The sequence below is a fragment of the Spea bombifrons genome, chromosome 4, assembly GCF_027358695.1.
Source record: "Spea bombifrons isolate aSpeBom1 chromosome 4, aSpeBom1.2.pri, whole genome shotgun sequence".
Classification (NCBI taxonomy): domain Eukaryota; kingdom Metazoa; phylum Chordata; class Amphibia; order Anura; family Pelobatidae; genus Spea; species Spea bombifrons.
The window spans coordinates 49,282,664-49,306,819 of record NC_071090.1 but is presented as its reverse complement, the minus strand read 5'-3'; the positions used below and the strand labels follow the sequence as shown (position 1 = coordinate 49,306,819).

Here is a 24,156-nt window from a genome sequence, read left to right as displayed (position 1 = left end):
TGAATTAAAATGTTCTCGTTTATGTCACTATCACAAAACACCCCAATATGTGTTCAGCAACATCTCCTGAGTACAGCGATACCTCACATGAATGATTTTGCCTGGCTGTTTGGGGGCAAAAGGGCCACATTTGGGGCATGCGCTTTTTTCAATGTTGAACTTTGGCATTTGGGGATCCACTGCCCATGCCCTATTTGGTACATCTTTGAGCCGGGCCATTTCAGTGTGCCCAATAAACCCATATATTTTTGAAAACTAGACACCCCAGGGTATTTCAAATGCTAGTATTTTAACTCTTTCCATGCACCATATCTACCACCAGTCTTTGTCAAACTTTGTGGTAGTCATTTGTTTGCATTTGGTTTTCCACACACATTTTAATTCAGGTATGAATTAAAATGTTCTCGTATATTTCACTATCACAAAACACCCCAATATGTGTTCAGCAACATCTCCTGAGTACAGCGATACCTCACATGAATGATTTTGCCTGGCTGTTTTGGGGCAAAAGGGCCACATTTGGGGCATGCGCTTTTTTCAATGTTGAACTTTGGCATTTGGGATCCACTGCCCATGCCCTATTTGGTACATCTTTGAGCCAGGCCATTTCAGTGTGCCCAACAAAACCATATATTTTTCAAAACTAGACACCACAGGGTATTTTAAATGCTGGTATTTTAACTCTTTGCATGCACACATTTTACCACCAGCATTTTTTCAAAGTTTGCAGTAATATTTTTGTGTGTGTATTTTTCCCACACACACCTACTTTATGTATGAATTTACAGCTCCTGGTATATGCCGCTGTCACACGACACCCCATAATGTGTTCAGCAACATCTCCTGAGTGCAGTGATACCCCACATGCATGGGTGTGTCATTTTTTGGGGGAACTAAAAGGCCACATTTGGTACGTGTGCATTTTTCTAATTGGAAATTAGATGTGTGGCCATCCTTCCCCCCGTGTTAATTGGGACGTTGTTGAACCTGGCCCATTCAATTTACCCCATCAAATCATACATTTTTTAAAAGTAGACACCCCACGGGCATTTAATATGCCAGTATTTTAACTCTTTCCATGCGAGAATTGTTTTAAGCTAATATGCTAATTTTAGGACTTGCTCACAAAAATATATTTTTTATGTATATATTTTTTTTTTTATTATTTTTTTTAAAAAAATTTTAACATTTTTTTTCAACTTGGAGGTTCCCCTGATAGTGACATCAGTGGGAAATGATTTTTACATTTTACTGTTTTTTTACTATTTTTTCTAATTATTATTAATTTTATTTTATTTTTTAATTTATTTTTACTAATCACACTGTGATTAGAAAGCTGGGCTCCATTGACTTGCATGGTGAATGCAGTACCTGTATTCAACCTGCAAGTGGAGCCAAAGTTCTCTAGATGGTCTGGACCATCTAGCGAACTTTTAAAATTTGTGGTTCCTGTTACAGGACGGCGGCCATCTTCCTTGATGGCGAAGATTGCCGGCAGCTGCGGCTGTGACCGCTCTCCGGAGCGGTCACAGCCCATCAAAAGGTTAGTGTTTGGTGTCGCTGGATGCCTCCTGATCGAGGCATTCCAGCGACACCATTTAAGTTTAGGAGGCGATCGTCGATCGCCTCCTAAACGCTTTTAAAACGGGCGTCCGCCGCCATACAAAGTATGGCGGATGTTGACGCCCCGTGGAGGGGCCAGAGATGGCCCCTTCGTGCCGATCGCGGCGTTGCTGAATGCCTCGAGGTCGAGGCATTCAGCAACGCTTTTTGGGTGTAGAAAGCGATAGTAGATCGCTTTCTGCACCCGTTTAAAGACGTGCCGGTCCTGGCACGTCAATTGTCGTAAAGCACATGCTTTTCCGTGCCGTGCCAGGACCGGCAATTGTCATTAAGGGGTTAAATTAGGATGCGTTCCTGTCACTGCTTTAGCTGCTTGAAGCAGTTTCTCTTAAAGGTAAGTGAATTAGTTCAAACTGGTTTAAGAATGCATACTAAAGCACTTACACAGTACTTTAATATACATTCTTCATTAGTGAGGCTGGATTACATATTACCCAGAGAATTCACACAGCTACAGTTGAACACCACTAACCTAGCAGCAGCTGAAATTCCATGAGTTCAGTGGTTAAATGCTGAAGAAAGTGTTCTTTTCTTCTGATAGGAAACAATTGTGGAATGATTTTAAATGTCGTGGATGCCAAAGTGCTTAGAGCGAAGAAAGAACAATAATGTCTTTTTATCCACTCGTGTCTGTACGTTGTTCTATTGTTAGTGAAATATGGTACAAAGAATAATTTTGGAAAGTTATCCAAATTAGTCTAGTACCTTTTTATGGGTTAATTTTATAGTCAAATATTGCATGTCTGTAAAGCTTTGACTATAATTGGCACTTTTTGGGACTGCTTGCTTATTGGAGGCTGTTTGCCATATTTTAGTGAAATAATTCTGCAGTTAAATCATTTTATATAATGGACGAAGCCTTTATTTTGTGTTAACTTAGAACCCATCACACGTTTTTTTTCCTTTGAAGATTTTTGTATGCCTGACCATAAGTTAGCTTCCTCCGACCAAAGGTCTCAGGGCTTGCCTAGGACAAATCTGAATGTATTTAATTTATCACAGAAGATTTTTCCAGACTTCCCTCTCGCCGACGGGAAGACACAAAGCATATACTTGAATCTCGTGTGTCTTGGAATTTTATCTTGTCGGTAAGAACAGTATGCATTGTACTTACTGGAAGATATTTGCAACTTTTGATTACCAGTCAGCATATTTAAACGTGACCCGAACACAATGCATTGTTACATTCTGTAATTTGTTTATATGAAAGGTGCTATGGATCAGAACCATACAGATTTTAGTAGATTATGCAGACAAATTCAGGATCACTTTATGTAGCTTTTACTATATGTAGTTTATTTTGATTTTTTTTTTTTTACATATTGGTTTAGAAAAAGTGAAGTCTTAGTAACTAACTATGTGAACGATGCGTTGTTACCAGGTTTGTCACTTTGTAAGAAGACAAGCTGTATAATGTTATTCCAGAGATTGGTGCATGGAAAGGATTATTCCAAAATACACCTTTAGATTGGAGACTTCCTTATGATAGTGGGGTATGGTATTTCCTCAGATGTCAACATTCATATGTGTCCTTAAAGACAAAGGGGTAATAAAACAGGTACTTTTAAAACATTACTGTAAGGAATCTGCTAACTAAAATCCACTCCCTACAAGGAAATTTAGAGTTCCGGGGAAACATTCTGCTAATTAAAAAAAACTGCAAAAAAAACCCCAAAAGTACCATGGAACACAGCATTTTGTTGCCAGTTAGGTTAATGGAGGGATATGTATTTGTACCCTACTGTTCCAATGTTTGGGGTTGCTTAAAAATTCCTTGAATTCCTTGAATTTGAAACTAAAGCAAATGTTGTCCATTAAAATAACATGAAATATACAGTGTAGATGTTACTGTTGTAAATAACTGTTGTAACCAGAAATGGCAGATTTTTAAAGGACTATCTTCATAGGTGTACAGAGGCCCTTTAGCAGCAACCATCACTCCTGTGATCCAACGGCACGTTGTGTTCACTAATTCGTTTAAAAGGGTAATTGGTCATTGGAAAACACTTTTGCAATTGTGTTAGCACAGCTAGGAATTTCTAGGAATTTCCTTGTTTTCAATGAAACCATCTAAGTGACCCCAAACCTTTGAGCAGTAGTGTGTTTTCTAAATCAGGGCTTGACAAATTTGTTGTGAATCTAGGCGCCAGCTAAAAAAGTTAGGAGCCAGGATTTTTTTTTAAACTAACAGTTTGTTAGGAGTGATCTGATCATCATCAGCCCACTTACTAAACTCACAGCATTTGACCTGGAAGCACCCTGGACTTTCAGGTCAGTGCTGTTTTTTTGGGGTTTTTTTTTTTAAATAATTTTTTTTGATATATATATTTTTTTTAACACTTTCAATGCTGATGTTCCATTGGAGCACAGCATTGATTGATATTTAGTCCCCACAAGCTTGTGGGGACAAATGTTAACCCCTGCAATGCCACGAATGTGTTATAAACAATTGTGGAATTGAAGGGGTTAACGCTGCACTGTCGCTCTCATGGAGCGATCAGGCAGCAGGGGGGGGTGTTGGGGCTGGTCTCCACACTCATGTGGAGACCAAAGAACCCTCTCCCCTGTCCCTGAAGCTGCCTCTGGCAGCTGGGAAGCAATTGCTGGTCTATAGACCAGCCATTGCAGGGGGGAGTCTCTGATGACTGCTGTAGGCTTCCATGCCTACAGGAGTCATCAAAGGGCTTGTGGGGGCTCGTTTTTGCTGTTGCTGGTCTGCCTGGACTTCCAGGCAGACCACCAGCAGCAGAGCCCCTTGAAAAACGGGAATTAACCCCTAAATGCCGCGATCGCGGCATTGAAGGGGTTAACGCTGCCCTGTCGCTCTCATGGAGCGATCAGGCAGCAGGGGGATGTTGTGTCAGGTCCCCACACCAATCAACACTGAACCCCCTTTCCTGAAGCTGCCTGTGGCAGCTGAAAACGCTATTGCAGGTTTCTCTGCAATCGCGGTTTCAGCCTACAGGATCACTCCGTGGGAGTGATCTCAGGCTCGGGGGCGGGCTCGGAGTGGCTGTGCTGTCTGCCCAGACTCCTGGGGAGACAGCAACAGCAGCGCCCCCGCGTGGTGACACGGGGGCATTTTTTTGTGAATGTAAGAGGCTGACAAACTCCTAGGCGCCAGGACAAAATTCTGATTCGCCATGGCGACCTGGCGCCTGGGATTTGTCGAGCCCTGTTCTAAATGTTGTTACAGCATCGCAAAATGTAAAGAAAAGGCTTGCTAACCGATGTATATAAAATACAGAAAACCTGTTTTTTGTTTAAGTGACTGTGTTACAAACGTACTAAGTAGCTATTTTGTCACACCCAGGTATCGATGTTGAGGCAGCTAGAAAAGAGGAGGAAAGGATTATGCTTCGAGATGCAAGACAGTGGCTGAATAGTGGCCATATAAATGATGCCAGACACCCAAAATCAGGAGGTACAGCACTCCATGTTGCTGCTGCTAAAGGTTATGCAGAGGTTTTAAAGTAAGTATGGATTGTGTAGCCTTGACGTTTTCAACTGGTGAGCTTTTCCCCTCTTTTTAGCTATACCAAAAAAAATTCTTCCTGTTATTCGTTCATGGACAATTGAGATATCCTACAGCATTACAGTTAATGCACTGATGCTTAACTTGTAATTTGACTACTATGGTGTAATCATATTTTAATATGCATTTGGTGGCAGTGCTACATATATTACAAGTATTACAAATCAATATATAATGTGTATACATTTATAGTGCACTATATGACCAAAACTGTGTGTGCACCATCACACCTATATGAGCTTTTTGGACAGCCCAATTAAGGTCAGGGCTGTGTGGGAGCCAGTCAAGTTCTTCCACACCAAACCCATCCAACCAACACTTGTGCACTGGGGCGCAGTTATACTGGAACACGAAAGGGTCTCCCACTTTGTATGCTTTAGCATTATAATCCTTCACTGGAACTAAGAGGCCTACTTCACACTCTGAAAAGCAGACCCAGACTATTATCCCCCCCCCCATCATTATTGTAGGCAAACCCATATTCGTCCGTCAGACATCCAGAAGTGAAGTGTGATTCATCTCTCCAGAGAACACACTTTCACTGCTCCAGAGTGCAGTGGTGTGATGTGCTTTGCCCCACTCCAGCCGACGCTTGGCATGGCAAATAGTAATCTTTGGCTTGTGTGCCTCTGCTCAGCAATGGAAAACTATTTCATAATCCTCCCGATGTACATATATACATCGTAATATATACATACACAGGGAATTTAGTTCCTACTGACTTTACAGAAATCTCATTATATTAACACAGATCATGGCAGTCTTGAGTATCTCTAGACTATGAGAATGTCACCTCTTGGTTGCTGTAATGCTAACAAGTAACGATTTTTGGGATACAATCCCTTTTAAGTTAACGTGGAAAATGGTAAACAAATGCCTCTAGTGTAGTGTTTATATATGAAAACTTTTTGAGACTTGACTTCTTTATACCGCGTTGTTACATTATTCTAATTTTTTTCTTCCCCACAGGCTTTTAATTCAAGCCGGTTATGATGTTAATATTAAAGATTTTGACGGTTGGACACCGCTCCATGCTGCGGCTCACTGGGGCAAAGAAGAGGCTTGTAGAATACTTGTAGAAAACTTTTGTGACATAGACGCCATTAACAAAGTGGTAAGGAGCGTCAAGCAGCACGGTTAGAGCAGCTCTGTCAGTTTTGTACTTTTGAGAATTCAGAACACTAACAATGGAATATAATCCTATTTTTCTCTTTTATTTTGTAGGGTCAAACTGCTTTTGATGTTGCTGACGAAGATATTTTAGGCTATTTGGAAGAACTGCAAAAGAAGCAGAATCTGGTAGGCTGTGTATTACTTGAACTAGGGTGGGAAGTATTTTGCACTCCACTTTACCACTCTCTTAGATTCATATATTTTATGGCACAGTTGTGTACCTGTATGGTGTAGTATTTGGGGTACATTTCAGGATTTTGTGCATTAATTCACTTACAGCATTACAATTACAAGCCTCTGCTCTGAATTTGATTTACCGCAGTCTTTGTACTCACGTAATGGGCTCATATCTCAAAAGTCAAATCATTTCATTGTAGTGACACACTCTCACTTGGCATTATTATAGGCAGCCTTTGTAAAGTTGGCTTCCATTTTTCAGTATTAATCTTTAGTTTATTTTACAGCTCCTAAATGATAAACAAGATAAGTCGCCGCTAATCGAGTCTTCTACTACAGAAAACAACCAGTCTTTGAAAACACTGAAAAAGTACGTATATTGGCTTTTTAAGCATACAAAGCATATGTGTATGTGACATACAGTATGTTGCATGTGAATTTGACAAACAAACAAAGTATACTTTTGTGTTTTAGCAAAGAAACTTTGATTATTGAGCCTGAAAAGACTGTGAGTACCATCGAGTCACTTGAGCAAGAGAAAGCTGATAATGAGGATGAAGGGAAGAAAGATGAATCTAGTTGCTCTAGTGAAGAAGAGGAGGAGGAAGACTCAGAGTCTGAGGCAGAAACTGGTAAATGTATTCCAATCATGGAAGTGTTTAGTAGTTTGTGCCCCCTAATATGTATATGCTAGCATAGACCCCCTAATGGTAGCATTACTATTTGGAGAAGGTTGTAATAGGATGTTGGCTTAGTAAAGCATTACATTTAAAAAACAAACAAACAAAAAACAAAACAGCAACGTGAAGCTTCTAGCCATGAGTACAAGTGTATCAAGCATCAGAAAAACTGTTGTATCATATAAGTGCCAAAAATTCCCAGGTGGTTGGTTAATGGTTAGAAAGCTCCTGACTGTGTCTCCTTCCTGCTAATGATGTTGGGTTTCATCAGAAAAGTAGGTTTACGTAGATTTTGCTTCCTGTGTGGGTACCTGGCAGAGAGAGAAATCTCCAAAGAGAAACTTAGGTATCAGTCCCATTTTAAGTTTGGGTCTTATTCTGTCAGTTCTCATCTTGTCATACCCCTTAAACATATGTATTGTATTAAGCGCTGTGTAAATTGTTAGCGCTATATAAATAATAATAATAATACTTGGACAAGATCCTGCAATTCCCTATATGTGCTTGTTTGTAACTTTTGCATAAAACTCTAAAGGGCTGAAATGTCTTTATAACGAAGCCTTTATTTTAATGTTTAGATAAAACCAAACCTTCAGCACTTGTAAACAGTACAAGCAGCAGCAGCACACAGCTGACGACTGTCACAACTCCAACACCTACAGTCCCATCTGGTCAAGTCACACCTACATCACCAGTGAAAAAGGTCAGTGGTTAACATTAGTGTTTCATTGCTATTTGGACCTATGCAGCAAACAATTTGCGTCTCCATTGTTTTTGCCTGTTTACTGTTTGTTTTTAACTTCCATCATGATTGATATACAATTGGGTTTAATAAAAACTAGGTTCTTCAGACACCTCTATTGTGTATGTTAAAGTTGGTATGGAACGACACAGCCTTTTTGAAAAATTGAGACTAAATCCCATTAATCGCTGTTAATTGCTTTGTAACTTTTGTAGTTCATGGAGCTTTTTAAACTATTTTAGCTTATGAAGAATTTGAGACCTTTCTTATAAAAGAAACAATATACCGTGTAGAGGACAATAAGTAGTCAAAACCTGGGAAACTGCAGGATGTTACATAATTTTGTTTAAAGGATAACTAGATGGGTGTTGGGTATAAGGGCAAAATTGTATGACTTGCAATGTGTATGGAATAGTGTCAGTTGTCTTAAGATTGTCTTAGTATAGTATGATACTAAATATTGATGATGCAGCTCTTCTAATGGCTTGCAAGGAGTTTCTGGACAATTCATCCTTTGTTTAAATGGAGAGTTTCTTGCATGGCATTGTCGTGAAACTGATTGTGCAGTGATTAAAATACATTAGTGTTGTTTTTTTTAACATAATTTGTAATATCACATTTTCCAGATTTATTGACTTAGTAGCAGCTGTTTTTTAAGTTCTGTGGGGTCTCTGGGTCATCAATTAAGCAACCAGTTAGGAGATGGAATGATTATTTAAGGGACATTCCAGTGCTATATGCATCCCCACCAAAGAAGAATGCCTTTTAGGTATCTTGTACTTTAAATATGTGTTCTTGAGCTGAAAGTAGAAGCATGCCATCAGACTGTTTTTTTCACCATAGTTTTGTTGGAATAGTTGGAAAGGATTTGAAATCAGTGGGAGCAATTGCTGCGTATGCAGTTTATAAGACCACATGGTATCGCTTTGTAGGCTGGTGCTGATTATATCTTAAGTACACACTGGTATGCAGAAGATGCATTCAACCAAACCCATGTCCTTCAACCCAACCACTTTCTTTTACGTTGGTGAAGACTAAATTATACATCTATAAATCAAAATTGTTGCCTTTAGGTTTTGACTTTTTTTGACTAATTTCAGGAGCAGTAGTTGCCATTTCTTGTACAATGAGAAGTAGTGCCGTATGAGTAACCTTTGTTGTATACTTAGCCTTGTGGAAACGCTAGTCTGTAGCACCTGAAGTACCAGTAGCTAGAACTCATCAGTGAATCAGTCTTCTCTCATTTTTGTGTGTGCCACATACACATTTGAGGATTTTGCTTTTGTTTTCTTTTGTTGTATGTTGGTGATAGACAGTTAAATGATTTTTTTTAGGCTGTTGCACTGCAGTGTTCTCTTTTAGTGAAAACATAAGGAATATAAACATTGTTGACATTTTGTAGTTTCTCATTCTCTGCTTTCCATCTTATTCTGCCATCTTCCCCTTGGGTTCAGTATGATTTCATTGCACCTTTCATGCCAGTGGTGGAGTCCATACAGCCTACGTCTTGGAGACAGGGCTTGCGCAAAACTGGTATAGTCCTTGTGCCAAGTAAAGGTGACAAATCTCTGGTGAGAAACTGGTGTGCAAATTTAGCTGTGGTTCAAGGTTGCAGAATAAAATTAATCACAAATTTACCTCACTGTGCATGGTCAACTTACATTAGTGTGTTTGGTTCATTCATTGATCCTTTTCCATTTTTCCATGATTTTTCTAACTTTATTTTTTTAAAATATATATATTTGGTTAAACATTTTGTGTATTCTGTCATTTATACTATTAACAGGTTTTTGTGTGCAAATTTTTTTCTAGTAATATTACGTTAACCCAATTGAGATTCATGCCTAAACCATGTGATCAAAATGCATAGATTTCTTTCTACTCTGTCAAATCTTGTGAAGCTACTTTTCCAGTCTTCTGTAAAGACTTGAAGACCTGCCACAGAACATGCTACTTGTGATCACATGCCTTTTTAAAAAGGGAGAGAAAAAAATCCACTGTTGATTATTTTGGTGTTGGGTTCCTTAAAGTAAGAAAAACCTTACAGTCTGTAGTAATGAATTCTATGTTTTGTGATTGCAGTTCCCTACTCTGGCAAACAAAGTTTCTCCTAAAGAGGAGGAACGGAAAGACGAGTCTCCGGCCTCTTGGCGTTTAGGACTGCGTAAAACCGGAAGCTATGGTGCTTTATCTGAGATAACTGCTTCCAAGGAAGGTCAAAAGGAAAGGGATTTCACTGGAGTCATGCGCTCAGCCTCAAGTCCCAGACTTTCATCTTCTTTAGACAATAAAGAAAAGGTAATAACAAAATACTGTACATTGTTCTGTCCTTACAGCTTCTTAGAGCCTCTCAAAAGTATCTTCCAGCAGTCCAGGTACATCGGTAAGAGTCGTTCTGTTTTTCTGGAATTTCCATCTGTACTACTGCTAAGCTGCAGTGTGAAGATATTTAAAGTGCGCTATGGCAGTCTGTGATGGAAATTGTTTAGGAGGCATGACTTCGATCTGTAGGCTAATCCATGGTGTGCTACACCTGCTTTCTCCTTCGGTAAAGTAGTAGCCCACTATAGTTATCTGACCTTTTTAAAGGTTTATCCAACTGAAATGTTAATTTGCATTATAGGTATTTTATATGAAAATGTTGCTTACAAATCTTTATGTAACGAGAAACCAGTGAAACAAAGTGTTTTTCCCAACTATTTGCTGTGGTTGGGTACTTTTATTTTATTTTTTTCTATTTACCAGGAGAAAGATGGTAGAGGTACAAGGTTTGCATATGTAGCTCCAACAATACCAAGGCGTCTTGCAAGTACCTCAGATATTGAAGAAAAAGAAAACAGGTAATGTTTTCAATAGTTGCCAACTACTAATACTGTTTAGAAGACCCAGGTGATTTCCTAATAATAGTCTGTTTCATAGGACTAAATCACATGCTTTTTCTCATCAAGGTTTCCAGGGTTACCGAATAGACTGTTGGAAATCTATTTTCTTACTATGTACTATAGCTGTCACCCTAAAATGTTTAACAAATGTAGCATCTTGTCTATGCGCAAAGCACTGTGGTACAGCCGTTTCATGATTCGTCTCCGTTTTCAGGGATTCTTATTTTGGCTTCTTGCGCAGTGGTGGGTCTTACACCAGGCGAAAATGGGATGACGATCTGAAAAAGAATAGTTCCGTTAATGAACTCTTGAACACAAGTTATCAACGAAGGTAACAAGTCATTGTAAAGGGAATATTGAGTATTTCTGACTACTATGATGTTCTGATACTAAAAGATAATTTAATATAGCTTTAAGAGACCTTCACCTTTATTGAAAATACAAATGTAAACAGGTATAGACCTTCACATATGCCCTGCCTCTTTCAGTTTTAGGATATAGCTTTTATCTATGTACATACTTAAAATACACATGCATATTTATTGGAGCCCCAGTCATATCTATGGTTGTTCTATTGCAATGCTCTCTCACCCCAATATTTGATATTGATGCATCAGGTCTTGGAACTTTTTGTATCGGTATTCTTACAATGTTTAATTTCTCTTATTCAGTAGCTCTTTTGGTAGAAGACAAGACGATTTGATTAGTTCTAGTGTATCGAGTACTACTTCTGGGTCTACACCATCAGTTACCTCTTCTGGACTTACAAGGAGTCTTTCTAGCACTATTGGCACTACCAGGTATTCAGTTGGCTCTTCTGGTTTAAGCAGGTACATAGTAAACCTTTTTATGACACCTTTGCTTATTCACTATACGTGACAGATGTGACATGCATATGTGCGCAGCTTACATTTTATAGTTATTGCAGTAATGCCTGAGGAAATGCCTCACATACACACATTCTGTACCACACTGATTACAGTTCATTTCTTGAGATTCATTCCATTTGAGACTACTTTTGGAGAAAATATCTTCACCTAATTTTAAAAAAATAAAGCGAGCGCGGTTTCACTTCTGCCTCACGAAGCGTGCTGGCTATTGATGCTGAGTGCGGGATATGATATCAGCAGCACATCTGTTCCATCTGAGATGCCATCAAACACCTTGCACTCATCCTGCATAATCTAAATGTATTTATATGAATTTAGATTAAACAGAATGGGCGCAAGGTGTTTGATGGCATCTCCGATAGAACCTTTGTACTGTTAACACTGCCTTTTTCTTCCTTAAGATATGAGAAAAGGGCTAAATATAATGCAGATACCGCTTAAAATTGCTCTATTCACCCCCCCAACAGAATTTTGTGTGTATGGATGTGTGGTGTGTGTTCTACACCAGAGGTAGGTACCAACATGTAGTGTTGAAGTCTGCAAACTTGGTATTTTACAGAAAATTGATCTCACATAATATAGATTAATACGGTATCCACATACGATCCAGGCTTTGTTTCTGTATAAAAACATACTCTTTTTGTGTGAAATTTGTGGTTTTCTGCCCTAACCCCTTAGTTGTATCAAACTTGTCCTCGGCACTCAAATTACCTGAAAGTTTTTCTTGAACTTGTGTATGTGCTGCAGTGCTTTTTTTTTTTTTCTTTTTTTTTGCTAACCATTTTTTTAAATTGAGCAATGCTTTAAGTTTCAAACAAAATATGCACCTATGAAGTTTAAGGTGACTAATGTACCTGACACCCCTAATGTAGCACAAAAGGCATAGTACTGTAATATGCATTCCCTCTAAATGAAAAAAATAAAGCACCTATCTGACACAGAATATGCAAAATCTTCAATCTTCCTCCATGATCTGACATTTGTTGCCACCGTGGCAATCAGTGGCAGGGAAGTGTTTTCATTGAAATCAATAGGAAGACTTTACGCATGCGCACTGGGATCTGAACAGACCCCTGCCTGCGATGTTCCCCAGATCCGGTGCTGACTGGAGGTGAGTGCAGGATACATCTCCTGCAGGGCATTTAGCATAACCTCCCCCATTTAATTGAAAAATGGATCACACAAAAATGCAAAGTGCATATGATCATGATGCCTTTTAAGTTTCTTCCGATCTGGATCTTATTGACTCTTTTGCCAATCCCTGCCGAGCGTATTAATGGTGGGCAAGTTTGCGGCTAATCGCCGTTTGTGTAAAAACAGACATTTCTAGAGTTTTTATGTTGAGCAGCTGTTTATTTTTTTCTGATTGTGTTGCTATGTAACATCTCTAAGCGATCAGCTTGTGTTTTTGTTTTTTGTTGCTTTCTGTTTGATTTTATTCTTAATTAAGCTTCTTAAACGCTTTTATTGTTTGCTCTTCCCTTCTCTGTGTTGCTGCTTGTAATGTTTTAGCGCCTCAAACCGTTTATGGGCAGACGATAGTTCTGAAAAAGACAAGGACAGTGTCCCTACGGCAGTCACCATTCCTGTTGCACCAACTGTTGTAAATCCCACCACTACTTTAACCACAGTGACCACAACTTCCACTGGCACTGTTCCTTCCTCAGCGGAAGTCAGGGAAAGGCGCAGGTTTGTAATTTTGTTTGTGTGTGTGAATACCAATATTGCAGAGAAATGTCTTCAAAACCTCGAAAGGGGCTTTATTTACTAAATTGTCTGCCATCACAATTTACTCACAAAGTACCCACCGATATTAATGAAAAACCCAAAAGTGTACTTTAATTGTCTTACTGGATGACATTAGGGTAATGATGATTCTAGTCTTATTATATATGTGCAGTTTCCGAAAGCCTTGCATGTGTTAACAGATGTATTTGCCATGGATGACTATGTAGTTGTAATCCGCTTTTAGTCTTGAATACTATGTGTCATAGCTTTATTTTATATAGACTAATTCCATGTAACTGTGCACGTTAGGAGCCAGTCAGCCTTCTTATGTTAGGAGCTAAGGGTAAAGTACACTCACGAGGCTTAACATTATATAATAAGGAATATTATTTTTTAAATAAATGACACATTTAGCAACATAGCTTTTTATAACTCGTCATGTCATCTTACAAACAAATCAAAAATTTCAAGTTCAATGTTTGTGTTGGTACACATCCAAAACATCCTAGTTTACATGCGTATATAATAGTTTTAAAAATATACAAATTAACCAGCTCTATACAAAAAGGTGGTCAAATTAAAAGACTTAAAGGTGCTATTGCCCTTCCTTTAAACTTGCAACCTCTTAAATGTGCTCTGCATAATATAGCATGATATTGGAATAATTTAATATGGGCGTCCTTCTAAAGATCTGAAACGTGCATTCGTGTCATGTTACCCCCCTGAAGTCTTGAAAATAAATCTCTGCATTCTCACATTTTTGAGCCGTCGGCCAGTTTAAGAAAATATGCTATACATGCCAAACTCTAGCATTTTCCCCTAAAGCTATTTAAAATCTTGTTTGGGCCACAGTCATTTCCAGCCCTAGTTACATCCAGATATCCTATAGAGAATTCATGGGATTGTCATTTTAGTCAGATGGTGTCTGAAATAGTTTTCCCTAACCTACAAGATAGAGAAGTATATTGTTTGAAAACCTGGCCCTACAGCATTGTCGGGAAGCTCAGTTGTAATAAAACAAGTAGTGTAATAAGCTCAACACCTGGAGAGAAATTAAATAAGTCTTCCTTTGTATATTTCATGATATTGACAAATACACTTATGAATGTTTGTGTGGCTGCTTATGTTACTAACAGTGGGGAATGAATTTACCTGTGGATTTCATTTTCAACTGTTAAATTGTAATAGATGCATCATTCCTCTCCTCCTGTCTGAACAAAGATATTTAATATGGCAGTATGACAATATAGTTACATAGTTAGGCTGAAAAAAGACATGCGTCCATCAAGTTCAGCCTTTCCCATAGCCGTTTCTTGCGATTGATCCAAATATGCCTTTCATTGGACAGCGATCACCATGTTCAGACAGTTTTTTATGCTCTTTGTTTTAAGATATGATTCACATGCCACATAAATCTTTGAGCCCATCTAATATGTTGTCAATGATATTGACTTTTCCCCCCATTTTCTTTTAAATGGAGATGAGGGTGCAAAATGCCTGTGTATGTCTACTCAGTTAATTGAATGGGTCACCATCTACACTGAACATGTGGACCCAAGTTAGCATGGTAAAAGATATTTCTTTAGAGATTTAAAATGCAGTGAAAAGGCTACATCCTTGCTCCCCCCTCATAGAAAGAATTTGTTAGTATAGAATTGCAGGCTTCCATTTTATGGACTGCTGTATCTTGACTAAATGTTGATAATATGAGTGCAAGCAGCATTCTTTATCAGGCTGTGCGTCTTATGGAAAGCCTGATCATGTCTTCCTGCATTGCTAGGTCATATCTCACTCCAGTTCGTGATGAAGAATCAGAGTCCCAAAGAAAAGCTAGATCAAGGCAAGCCAGACAGTCCAGGAGATCAACCCAGGTAAGATCATTTTACATGGTGGTCTGCTCACTATTCTTTGTTACTGCATTTTCTGCCTAGCATGCATGTGGGGGGGGAACAAAAAAAAACAGAAGGGGAGCTCTACTTCAGAGTTTAAAATGTAAGCTTTATTTTTCTTCAAGCATAAAACAGTAAGGCGCTATGGCAACTGCCTCACGTGGAACGCTGAGAGCGCTTTAGCATAGCCAAAATATTTTTGAGCCATCATAACTCATGCGCTTATGAGTATTATGCCTTACTATCTTATGCTTGAAGAACAGTAGGGCTTACATTTTATACCCTGAAGAGCTCTTATTGTTTTGTTTTTTGTTTTTGCTTATTTTAATAGGAGATATAAAAGGTTTCTGAACAGTGATGCTCCATGGAGTATAGGATGTGTGTATTACAATATTGAGGAGGGTGCTGTTTGTCCAAAATATGCAGAAAGCAGTTTATATTTTGTGACGTTAGCGGAGTTCAATGCATATAATAAAATGAAATTAAACAAAACCTGTTGCTTTCGCTTACAAACCTTAGAATCCTAGAGACTACTTTTATAGGAGCCATTAGACACAAATATTTATGGCACTTTGACAAAGTCATCTGGAACTCCAAAACCACTGGATTCTTGAATTCCTAATTATATTTTGACTACTGCCACACTGTTCCTTAAAGAACCACTGCAGCACTTTTTCCATGTTAAATGCATTATTGCAGTCAATTGTGCCTTAGTTTTTGGAATTTTTCAGTTAACTCCTCCCTGAGCTTCCTTCACTGAAAGCCTGTGCTTATCGCAGAACACAAACATTTTTGCTATCATGCATGCAATTGACTTGCATGTATTTTATCATTTAAAAATGCTGTGTGCATTCGTCCTAATGGTTGCTTAAATGTCAAATTCTTCTAAGGGTGTAACATTAACAGACCTTCAAGAGGCAGAGAAAACAATTGGTAGATCCCGCCCCATCCAGACTAGGGAACAAGAAAGCGAAGAAAAAGAAAAGCAAGACAAAGAAAAGCAAGAAGACAAAAAAGAATCTGAAACCAAGAATGATGACTATAGGCCAAGATATTCCAGAAGTATAGAAGATGTAAGTCTTGTAAGTAAGATAATGTTTATGTTGGGATTTCTGTTCAGTATTAGTTTTGAAGTGTGATACTCTTGGACCATCATCCATATAAATAAAAGTAAAAAAAAAGCATCCTGCAATAGTTCTCTGCTTATATGATATATGAATATACCTATCGATATAGATAGCTGTAATATATCTATTTATAGTTGTAGATGTATGTCTGCATTAACATTTTCCTCATAGTTTTATATTTACCAGTGCAAAATATTTTGTGGCTCATCAGTAAGTTGAAAGGCTTAGCTAATGTTGACCACTTAGAGTATGTAGCTGCATGTTCCTCTGTCTTGATGTGCATCTCTAAGGTCGGAATACTAACTTTTCAATTAATCATGTAAAACGGATGATTTTGCATAATGCTGAACAACTATCGTGTTCTGTCGTAGATGTCTATGGTACCAGGTTAAAATGTCCCAATCCAAATGAATGTGGGAGTAATAAAATGTTTGGCTTGTTTAATTTTGTGCCCGATTATGTTTTCCTAGACTTTGCGAAGTAGACCGCTTTCATCAAGCACCACTACATCTACACCATCCCTGTCCTCCGGTAGTTCTCTTTACACGTCTAGTCAACTGAATCGACCCAATAGCCTTACTGGTGTATCTTCTTCTTATTTAAACTACTCAAGGATTTCATCAAGGGATTCTGAGAAAGGTACCATTATATAAATGTTTATCTGTCATTTTTTACCACTACAGGTATTTAGTATTGGCATGTTTTAACCATTTGAGTCAGTGACATCATTACCCACCCTCATACCATGTTGCCATGTGATTAGTAACATTCTGATTATAGTCTGTCAAAGAACATTTATGGTGGTATGTACAAACCTATATATATCAGTTTTGTTATGGAAAAGAGGGTATTTTGGTTTCACACTTGGCTTATATAAGGATATATAGATGTCCATTAGTAGAAGCAGAGCCCATCACAGATAAAACCGTAGTCAAGTGTATACTGTTTTTAGTGATTATTTACTTCTTTCCCATCTTCTCTTTCCCATCTCTATCATTTGATTTTTTTCCTCAGTTTTTCAGATTTGTAGGGTCATTGTCAACACTTAAAAAAATATATATTTTTGCCTTAAATTCCTTATGGCATGTTTGAGAACAGTTCATATACGTTCTATGTGTTAATGTAGATGATCTGGTGTGTCTTGTTTAGGTATGCATTTAATAAACTTATAAGTAGAAGATCAATGCTGACTTCTAAATCGCTACAGACAAATTAGTGTTTTTTGCATTAGTGGACTTTTATCACAAGATTTAAATATTCCATTTACTTGGAGCTGTTTATATTACAGATGGTGAAAAGAAAGAAGATGAAAGAGACTCTGAGGATAAATCTCAATCTAAATCAATTAGAGAAAGGCGACGACCTAGGGAAAAGAGAAGATCAACAGGAGTTTCCTTTTGGACTCAGGATGTGAGTGACTAACTTTAGCCTTCTTGAATTTGTATGTTAACGGTTGAATGTCACAAGCAAGGGTCGGCAAAATTTCTATTTACTGACACCGGTGTCGGCAACCGCAATTTGTGGTCTCCACCACCATGCCGACTCTATCCATAGGTGGACTGGTCTGTTTGCTGCTGGAAGAGCAGTTGGGGAGATCATGGATCTGTCTCTAACCAGCCCAAAATAAAGGGCGCATGAGGTCTGTTCCTACAAACCTTTGTTTCACTGCCTCTTCGTGATGCGTGCTGGTGATTGATGCCGAGCAACTTTATATGATGTAAAATCCCGGTGCTCAATGTTGAAATGTGCACTGAAGCAGAGGTCTGTAGGAGAAGGACCTTGCACGCCCACCACAGAAAATAAGACACAGAGGGAGAGCGGTAAGAGGCAAGGCTTAGGAGTAGGGCTGCAACTAACGATTATTTTAATAATCGATTAGTTGGCCGATTATTTTTTCGATTAATCGGATAAAAAAAATGAATGTAAATTTTTCATTTATTTAAAATAATTTACTAAACAAATGATGTTAAATACAAACAGCAGAATAAAAAAACTTTGATAATACATTTCTTGTCTTTATTTCCCAACCAGCCCCCCAATATATGCACATTTGAGCCCAGGCTTGCTACGCTGCCTCCCAGACATGCCATGCTGCCCCCCCACATATGCCACGCTGCCTCCCACATATACCACTCCACGCTGCCTCCCACATCTGCCACTCCACGCTGCCTCCCACATCTGCCACTCCACGCTGCCTCCCACATCTGCCACGCCACGCTGCCTCCCACATCTGCCACTCCACGCTGCCTCCCACATCTGCCACTCCACGCTGCCTCCCACATCTGCCACTCCACGCTGCCTCCCACATCTGCCACTCCACGCTGCCTCCCACATCTGCCACTCCACTCTACCCCCCACATGCCACTGTGCCTGATACGCCTTATACCCCCTGAAACACCACTCCATCCTCCCCAGACATGCCACCCTGCCCTCCCCACATATGCCACGCCATGCTGCCTCCCACATATGCCACGCTGCCTCCCACATCTGCCACTGTGCCTGATACGCCTTATATCCCCTGATACCCCACTCCATCCTCCCCAGACATGCCACCCTGCCTCCCAGACATGCCACTTCTCTACCCCCAGATATGCCACTCTACCCCCAGATATGCCTTATACACCCTGATACACCACTCCGTCCTCCCCAGACATGCCACACTGCCCTCCCCACATATGCCTTATATACTGTATATGCCTTATACCCCCAGATATGTCACTTCACTGCCCCCAGGATTTAGATTCCCCTAAATTAACCCTAAACTCCCCATTAACCATAACTGCCCCTAAATTAACCCTTAACACCCCCTTAACCACAGCATCCCCTAAATTAACCCTAAAGACCCCATCAACCACAGCATCCCCTAAATTAACCCTAAACACACCATTAACCACAACTGCCTCAAATTAACCCCAAACACCCCATTAACCATAGCTGCTCCTAAATTAACCCTAAACACCCTATTAACATAACTGCCCCTACATTAACCCTAAACACCCAATTAACCATAACTGCCCCTAAATTAACCCTAAACACCCCACTAACCATAACTGCCCCTAAATTAACCCCCACCTCCCCTAACTTTCAGTAGCCCAAATATATATATATATATATATATATTACATACATATATACACATATATATATATATATATATATATACATATACACACACACACACACACACACACACACATATATATATATATATATACACATATATATATATACATATACTTACAGTTAGATGAGTGTCACAGCCATGTGGTTCTGGCCTGGAGAAGGAAGGGGCGGGGCCAGTTGTCACAGTGATTACAGGGAGGGGGAGTAAGTAGGAGCTGCTGCTGTGAGACGGTGAGTCAGACTAAACGGATTATATAATGAGGGGGATTTTTTCAGAGCGTTTGCTCTGAAAAAACCCTCATTTTATAATCGATAATAATCGATTCAACTAATCGATAATGAAATTCGTTGCCAACGAATTTCATTATCGATTATTATCGATTTTATCGATTAGTTGTTGCAGCCCTACTTAGGAGTCAGAAAGAGAAAAGGGGTAGATATAGGAAGCAATAGAGACACAATAAGGGAGAGGTAGGGAGAAAGAAGAGGCAAGATAAAGAGAAAGGGGAGAGGTTTGGGCATTCATTTTCCTGCCGACACCTTGGGAAACAGTGGCAGTGTAAAAGGTGCTACACTGGTATCTCTGACCTCATCCATGCCGCAGACCACACAAGCCCTGCTCCCTGATCAATGTGTTTTGCCAGGGTAATCAGTGAGGAGATGCAAAGTTTCTCCCTTTTCAAAAAGGATAAAAATCATTGAAAAATAAGAACGGTAATACAAATAGTCATGGGGCCTCCTGCGATCTCACTGTGGCATCTTTAGAGGTACCTACTAATTACGCAAATGATTCTAGGGTTCTAGAAGATTCCAACAAAACATCTAGTAGTGTTCTGAGGACAAAGCAAAAAATAATAGCATGAAAGTGATAAATTAACTGAAAAAGTAATACAAAAAGGCCCTTAAATTTTTGCACTCCAGTTACAAGTATGACACAAAAAAAAAATACATTACCCACGAAAAATGTGTTGGGTGTAAGGAAACATAAAAAAAAAAAAATGTATGTGGGTTATGTTGATGAAAGCGTTGGGTATTTGTTAGCTGTGATTCTTATCCTATGAAACAAAATACAATGCTGTAGCATGCAATTTTTTTTAGTGCTTTTAGATTTTGCGTAATGTTTATGAATATGGTTTCCAATGAAAGTCCTGAGAGAAAAATACACATAAGTACCTGGTGTAATTATTCCACTCTTATTGTTGGTGGTTGTTTGGTACAGCAAACCGTTTTAAGAGTGGATGAGGAAAGTGAGATTTAGGACAGGACGCTGATTACAAACTACTGGTAATGCCGCATTCAAACACATCGTTTTAGTCTAACTATGGCCAGAATAATTACACATAGCACGGAATGTGTCTATTTTTGTTGGAAGCTCTGGAGGGAATGGACCCCATCATTTCTATAACAGAACACGTTGTAGTGAAGATTATGTTCTCACAGTTATAGTGCTCTTAAGTAGCTGGCATAAAATTTAGGTGTTTCCTCTTAAATGGTCACTACCCTAAGGTCGGATGTTAACACTTTAACTTAAGTATGTTTTATTTTTTAACAGAGTGACGAAAATGAGCAAGACCATCAATCTGATGCAGAGGAGGAAACTTACGGAAAAGATAGTCAAGTAAGTCCTCCACAAATATGGTGTCGTCAATATTCTTTCCCTAGCACCCTATTCACATTCAATTGAATCATCTTAGGTATCATTTTATCTTGGTCTTAGAAGCTTAGCGACTTGTAGACTTCAAATAACTACCTGAACAGAGTGAGCTGTACAGATATTTCTTGGCTATCGCGCATCTTTGCTGTAAAGTTCTTCGGCTCTTAATGGTTTTAGTTTCTCTGGTAAATGGTGTAATAATACCCTTGGGTGGAAAGATCTGGTGAAAAATGGTGCCAAAAGTATCTTTGTTGCGCAAGGAAACATTACAACTGTTTATGTTCAATACCAGTCTGAACCATATATTTTAAAATGACAAACCATTAAAGCAAGTAATTGACATTTAAAAAAGGCAGATATCTAGCATGGTCTATGTGGAAATGGATACGATAGAATAGTACTTGTTTTAATAGAAAATCTACCGCAGAACTAACATTGCAGTGAAGCCAGATATCAATGCTGTAGTCCCAGACACTTTCTTTTTTTATTAACATGACCTTTAATATATCTGTACTATATGTTTGAACAAAACTGAGCAAACATTTATTTCAAGGAACTCAGATCTAAAATGTATATTCTCTGATCAAACAAGACCCACACTATGTTCAAATGCATACCATCATCAAAAAAAAAATCTGTTAAACTTTACTCCATGTTTTGCTTCAAGAAATGTCCTGCATAGCACAATATCTGGCATTGATTCAAGAATGCACATGTGTAGGGGAAGCCACTAACCAGCCAAAGGGAACATCACAACATTTCATTCTTATTTGATGTAATATAAACTTCACAAAACCTTTTGAGTGCTATACAGATAAAACAAGAGCTTGGTATGGCTGTGTGGCGATTACTTTCCATGAAATTATTACACTCGGCTAATACAGACGGACATACAAGGATGCTTTGGACCAGAAACAAATTACTCCTCAGAATTCGTAGCCCACGTTTAAATTAATTTCCACAGCATGCTTTTGTTAATCATGTTTTCAGGGACTAAATCATCCGACCAGCATTTCTAACATCAGTGCTATTGGTGAGGTTGGCACCAGTCATGGGACACTTGTGTCTTGGCAGTGTGCATGCAAAAGTAGGGAAAATGTATGCCTTGTTTAAAACCTGGGCAAACACCATGATCTTAAATTTTGCTGCTGGCACCTAATTTTGTTTGTGCCTTAATGTATTGATTACTGTGGGTGCATACCATCTAAAATGATTTGCATGTAACTATGCATGTGTGTGTGTATTTGTAGCAGATCTGCAAATACATGAAGCTAAGACTGTTCAGGTTTGTGGAAATATTTAGCGTTCTATTGTCTTCTGTTTTAGAATTGCTATTAAAATGTTTTTTGTTCTATCCATTCAGGTTGATACCCTTTCAAGGTAAGCCCCATGTTACTTTATTCTAGTTTTACATATCTGAACACAAAAGTCATCCTTAGCAGGTCTGCAAATTAGGTACATACAACCTCTGATGAACACCACCTAAGACATATTACACTGTGTCATGGTTTATTCAACAAACACTAAAGCCAAAATTAAGCTGCTAATCAAGTCCCCTTGATTAATTGTTCATCAGCAAGTGTGCCCACCAGTTTTCTGGTCTGGAGCGTTCAGGTGTGTGTTAACACAATGCCAAGGAGGAAAGAAACAGCAATGTGAAAAATCAAGTATACCCCCCTCTCTGAAGTCTATGGCTTTATATATCAGGAAATAATCATCTAACAGCTAATCATAATTAGCTGTCAGATGAATGGCCTCACACATCACTCCAGAATACTAGGAGTTCATGGTCGACTCAATGGACTGCAAGGTTCCCAGTTGGTATGAGGTGTTTGTACAGAAATGCTGTGTTTGGTTTTTGCCAAACTTGGCGCTGGGCATTATGGCCATACATCTCCACTTTGATCTTGTCTGTCTTTCTCACTGTAGAATAATGGACTCTAATATATTTCTTTAAAAGATCATGACTGTACCACCAAAGTAGCAGTTATTACAATTGTGATTTAATTTTCAGGTACACCACTGGACATGCAAGTTCTATCAGTGACCGTTATGATCACATCATTGGCCAATCTGGACCTTCCAGTTACTCGGAAACCAGAAGACTTTATCATAGTAGACTAGATAAAGATTCAACAGATTTTAAAAAGGTGACATGTTTAATGATTTTTTTTTATAATTCACCTAATTGCCTATATATGTATATATTACCTGATGCTTTCATTCAGGCCAGCAATAGCTTTATATTGTGATGTGTTTTATATAGATAGGAATACATACATATATACACAAAATCAGGGTATGACAAACCCCAGGAGCCAGGTCGCCACTAGAAATCACTTGGAGCTCAGGGCTTTGCAGGACAAAGGGGTAGCACTGGCCTGGGCGCCATCGGGAATTCACAGGGGTGCAGTGAAGAGGTAGAAGACTGGCAGCAGTGCGGCAGGTCTCCGTGAAGGGGAGAATTGTTTGTGAATATGCAATAGTGCTAGTGTCAGAATGTATACCTTAATGTATACACTGTATATGTATAGTGTCAGTGTGTGTGTATATATAGTGCTACTTAGTGTGTCTACTGCATTGTAGTGCCAGATTGTGCCTTTTTGTGTGTAGTGTTAGACTAAGTGTGTATATTTATAGTGTTTGTATGTTGCATAGCATGTATTAGCATGATGTGTGTGCTACTGTATGGCATTAGCATGTGTGTATATGAGTGTATGTTAGAGTGTGTGTTAGTGCTTGTGAGCATATGTTAGCATGTGCCTGTGTTATGGGGTTAGCATGAGCATATGTCTTACTATTCGGTGTTAGGATGTGTTAGGCTCACCCCTGGCACAGACACTCATAATCACACCATACACCGACATCCAAACAATGTCATCCTATGGTGGTGGCGTGAGTGTGTCAAGGGTGAGCCTAAGGTTAGTAGCATC

General features: G+C 38.9%; 1 protein-coding gene across 1 annotated transcript in view; it reads left to right on the top strand.

Moving 5' to 3' along the window:
• Window positions 1-24,156, top strand: part of PPP1R12A (protein phosphatase 1 regulatory subunit 12A) — a 47,691-nt gene that overhangs the window by 16,175 nt on the left and 7,360 nt on the right. Inside the window, exons 4-21 of the mRNA XM_053462017.1 lie at window positions 4,937-5,096; window positions 6,128-6,272; window positions 6,383-6,457; window positions 6,796-6,878; window positions 6,983-7,140; window positions 7,767-7,891; window positions 10,013-10,228; window positions 10,676-10,770; window positions 11,027-11,143; window positions 11,484-11,642; window positions 13,215-13,391; window positions 15,211-15,301; window positions 16,210-16,392; window positions 16,917-17,085; window positions 17,735-17,856; window positions 21,122-21,187; window positions 22,587-22,603; window positions 23,238-23,373. Coding sequence (XP_053317992.1) covers window positions 4,937-5,096; window positions 6,128-6,272; window positions 6,383-6,457; window positions 6,796-6,878; window positions 6,983-7,140; window positions 7,767-7,891; window positions 10,013-10,228; window positions 10,676-10,770; window positions 11,027-11,143; window positions 11,484-11,642; window positions 13,215-13,391; window positions 15,211-15,301; window positions 16,210-16,392; window positions 16,917-17,085; window positions 17,735-17,856; window positions 21,122-21,187; window positions 22,587-22,603; window positions 23,238-23,373 — 2,294 coding nt within the window. The remainder of the gene's footprint in view (window positions 1-4,936; window positions 5,097-6,127; window positions 6,273-6,382; window positions 6,458-6,795; window positions 6,879-6,982; window positions 7,141-7,766; window positions 7,892-10,012; window positions 10,229-10,675; window positions 10,771-11,026; window positions 11,144-11,483; window positions 11,643-13,214; window positions 13,392-15,210; window positions 15,302-16,209; window positions 16,393-16,916; window positions 17,086-17,734; window positions 17,857-21,121; window positions 21,188-22,586; window positions 22,604-23,237; window positions 23,374-24,156) is intronic.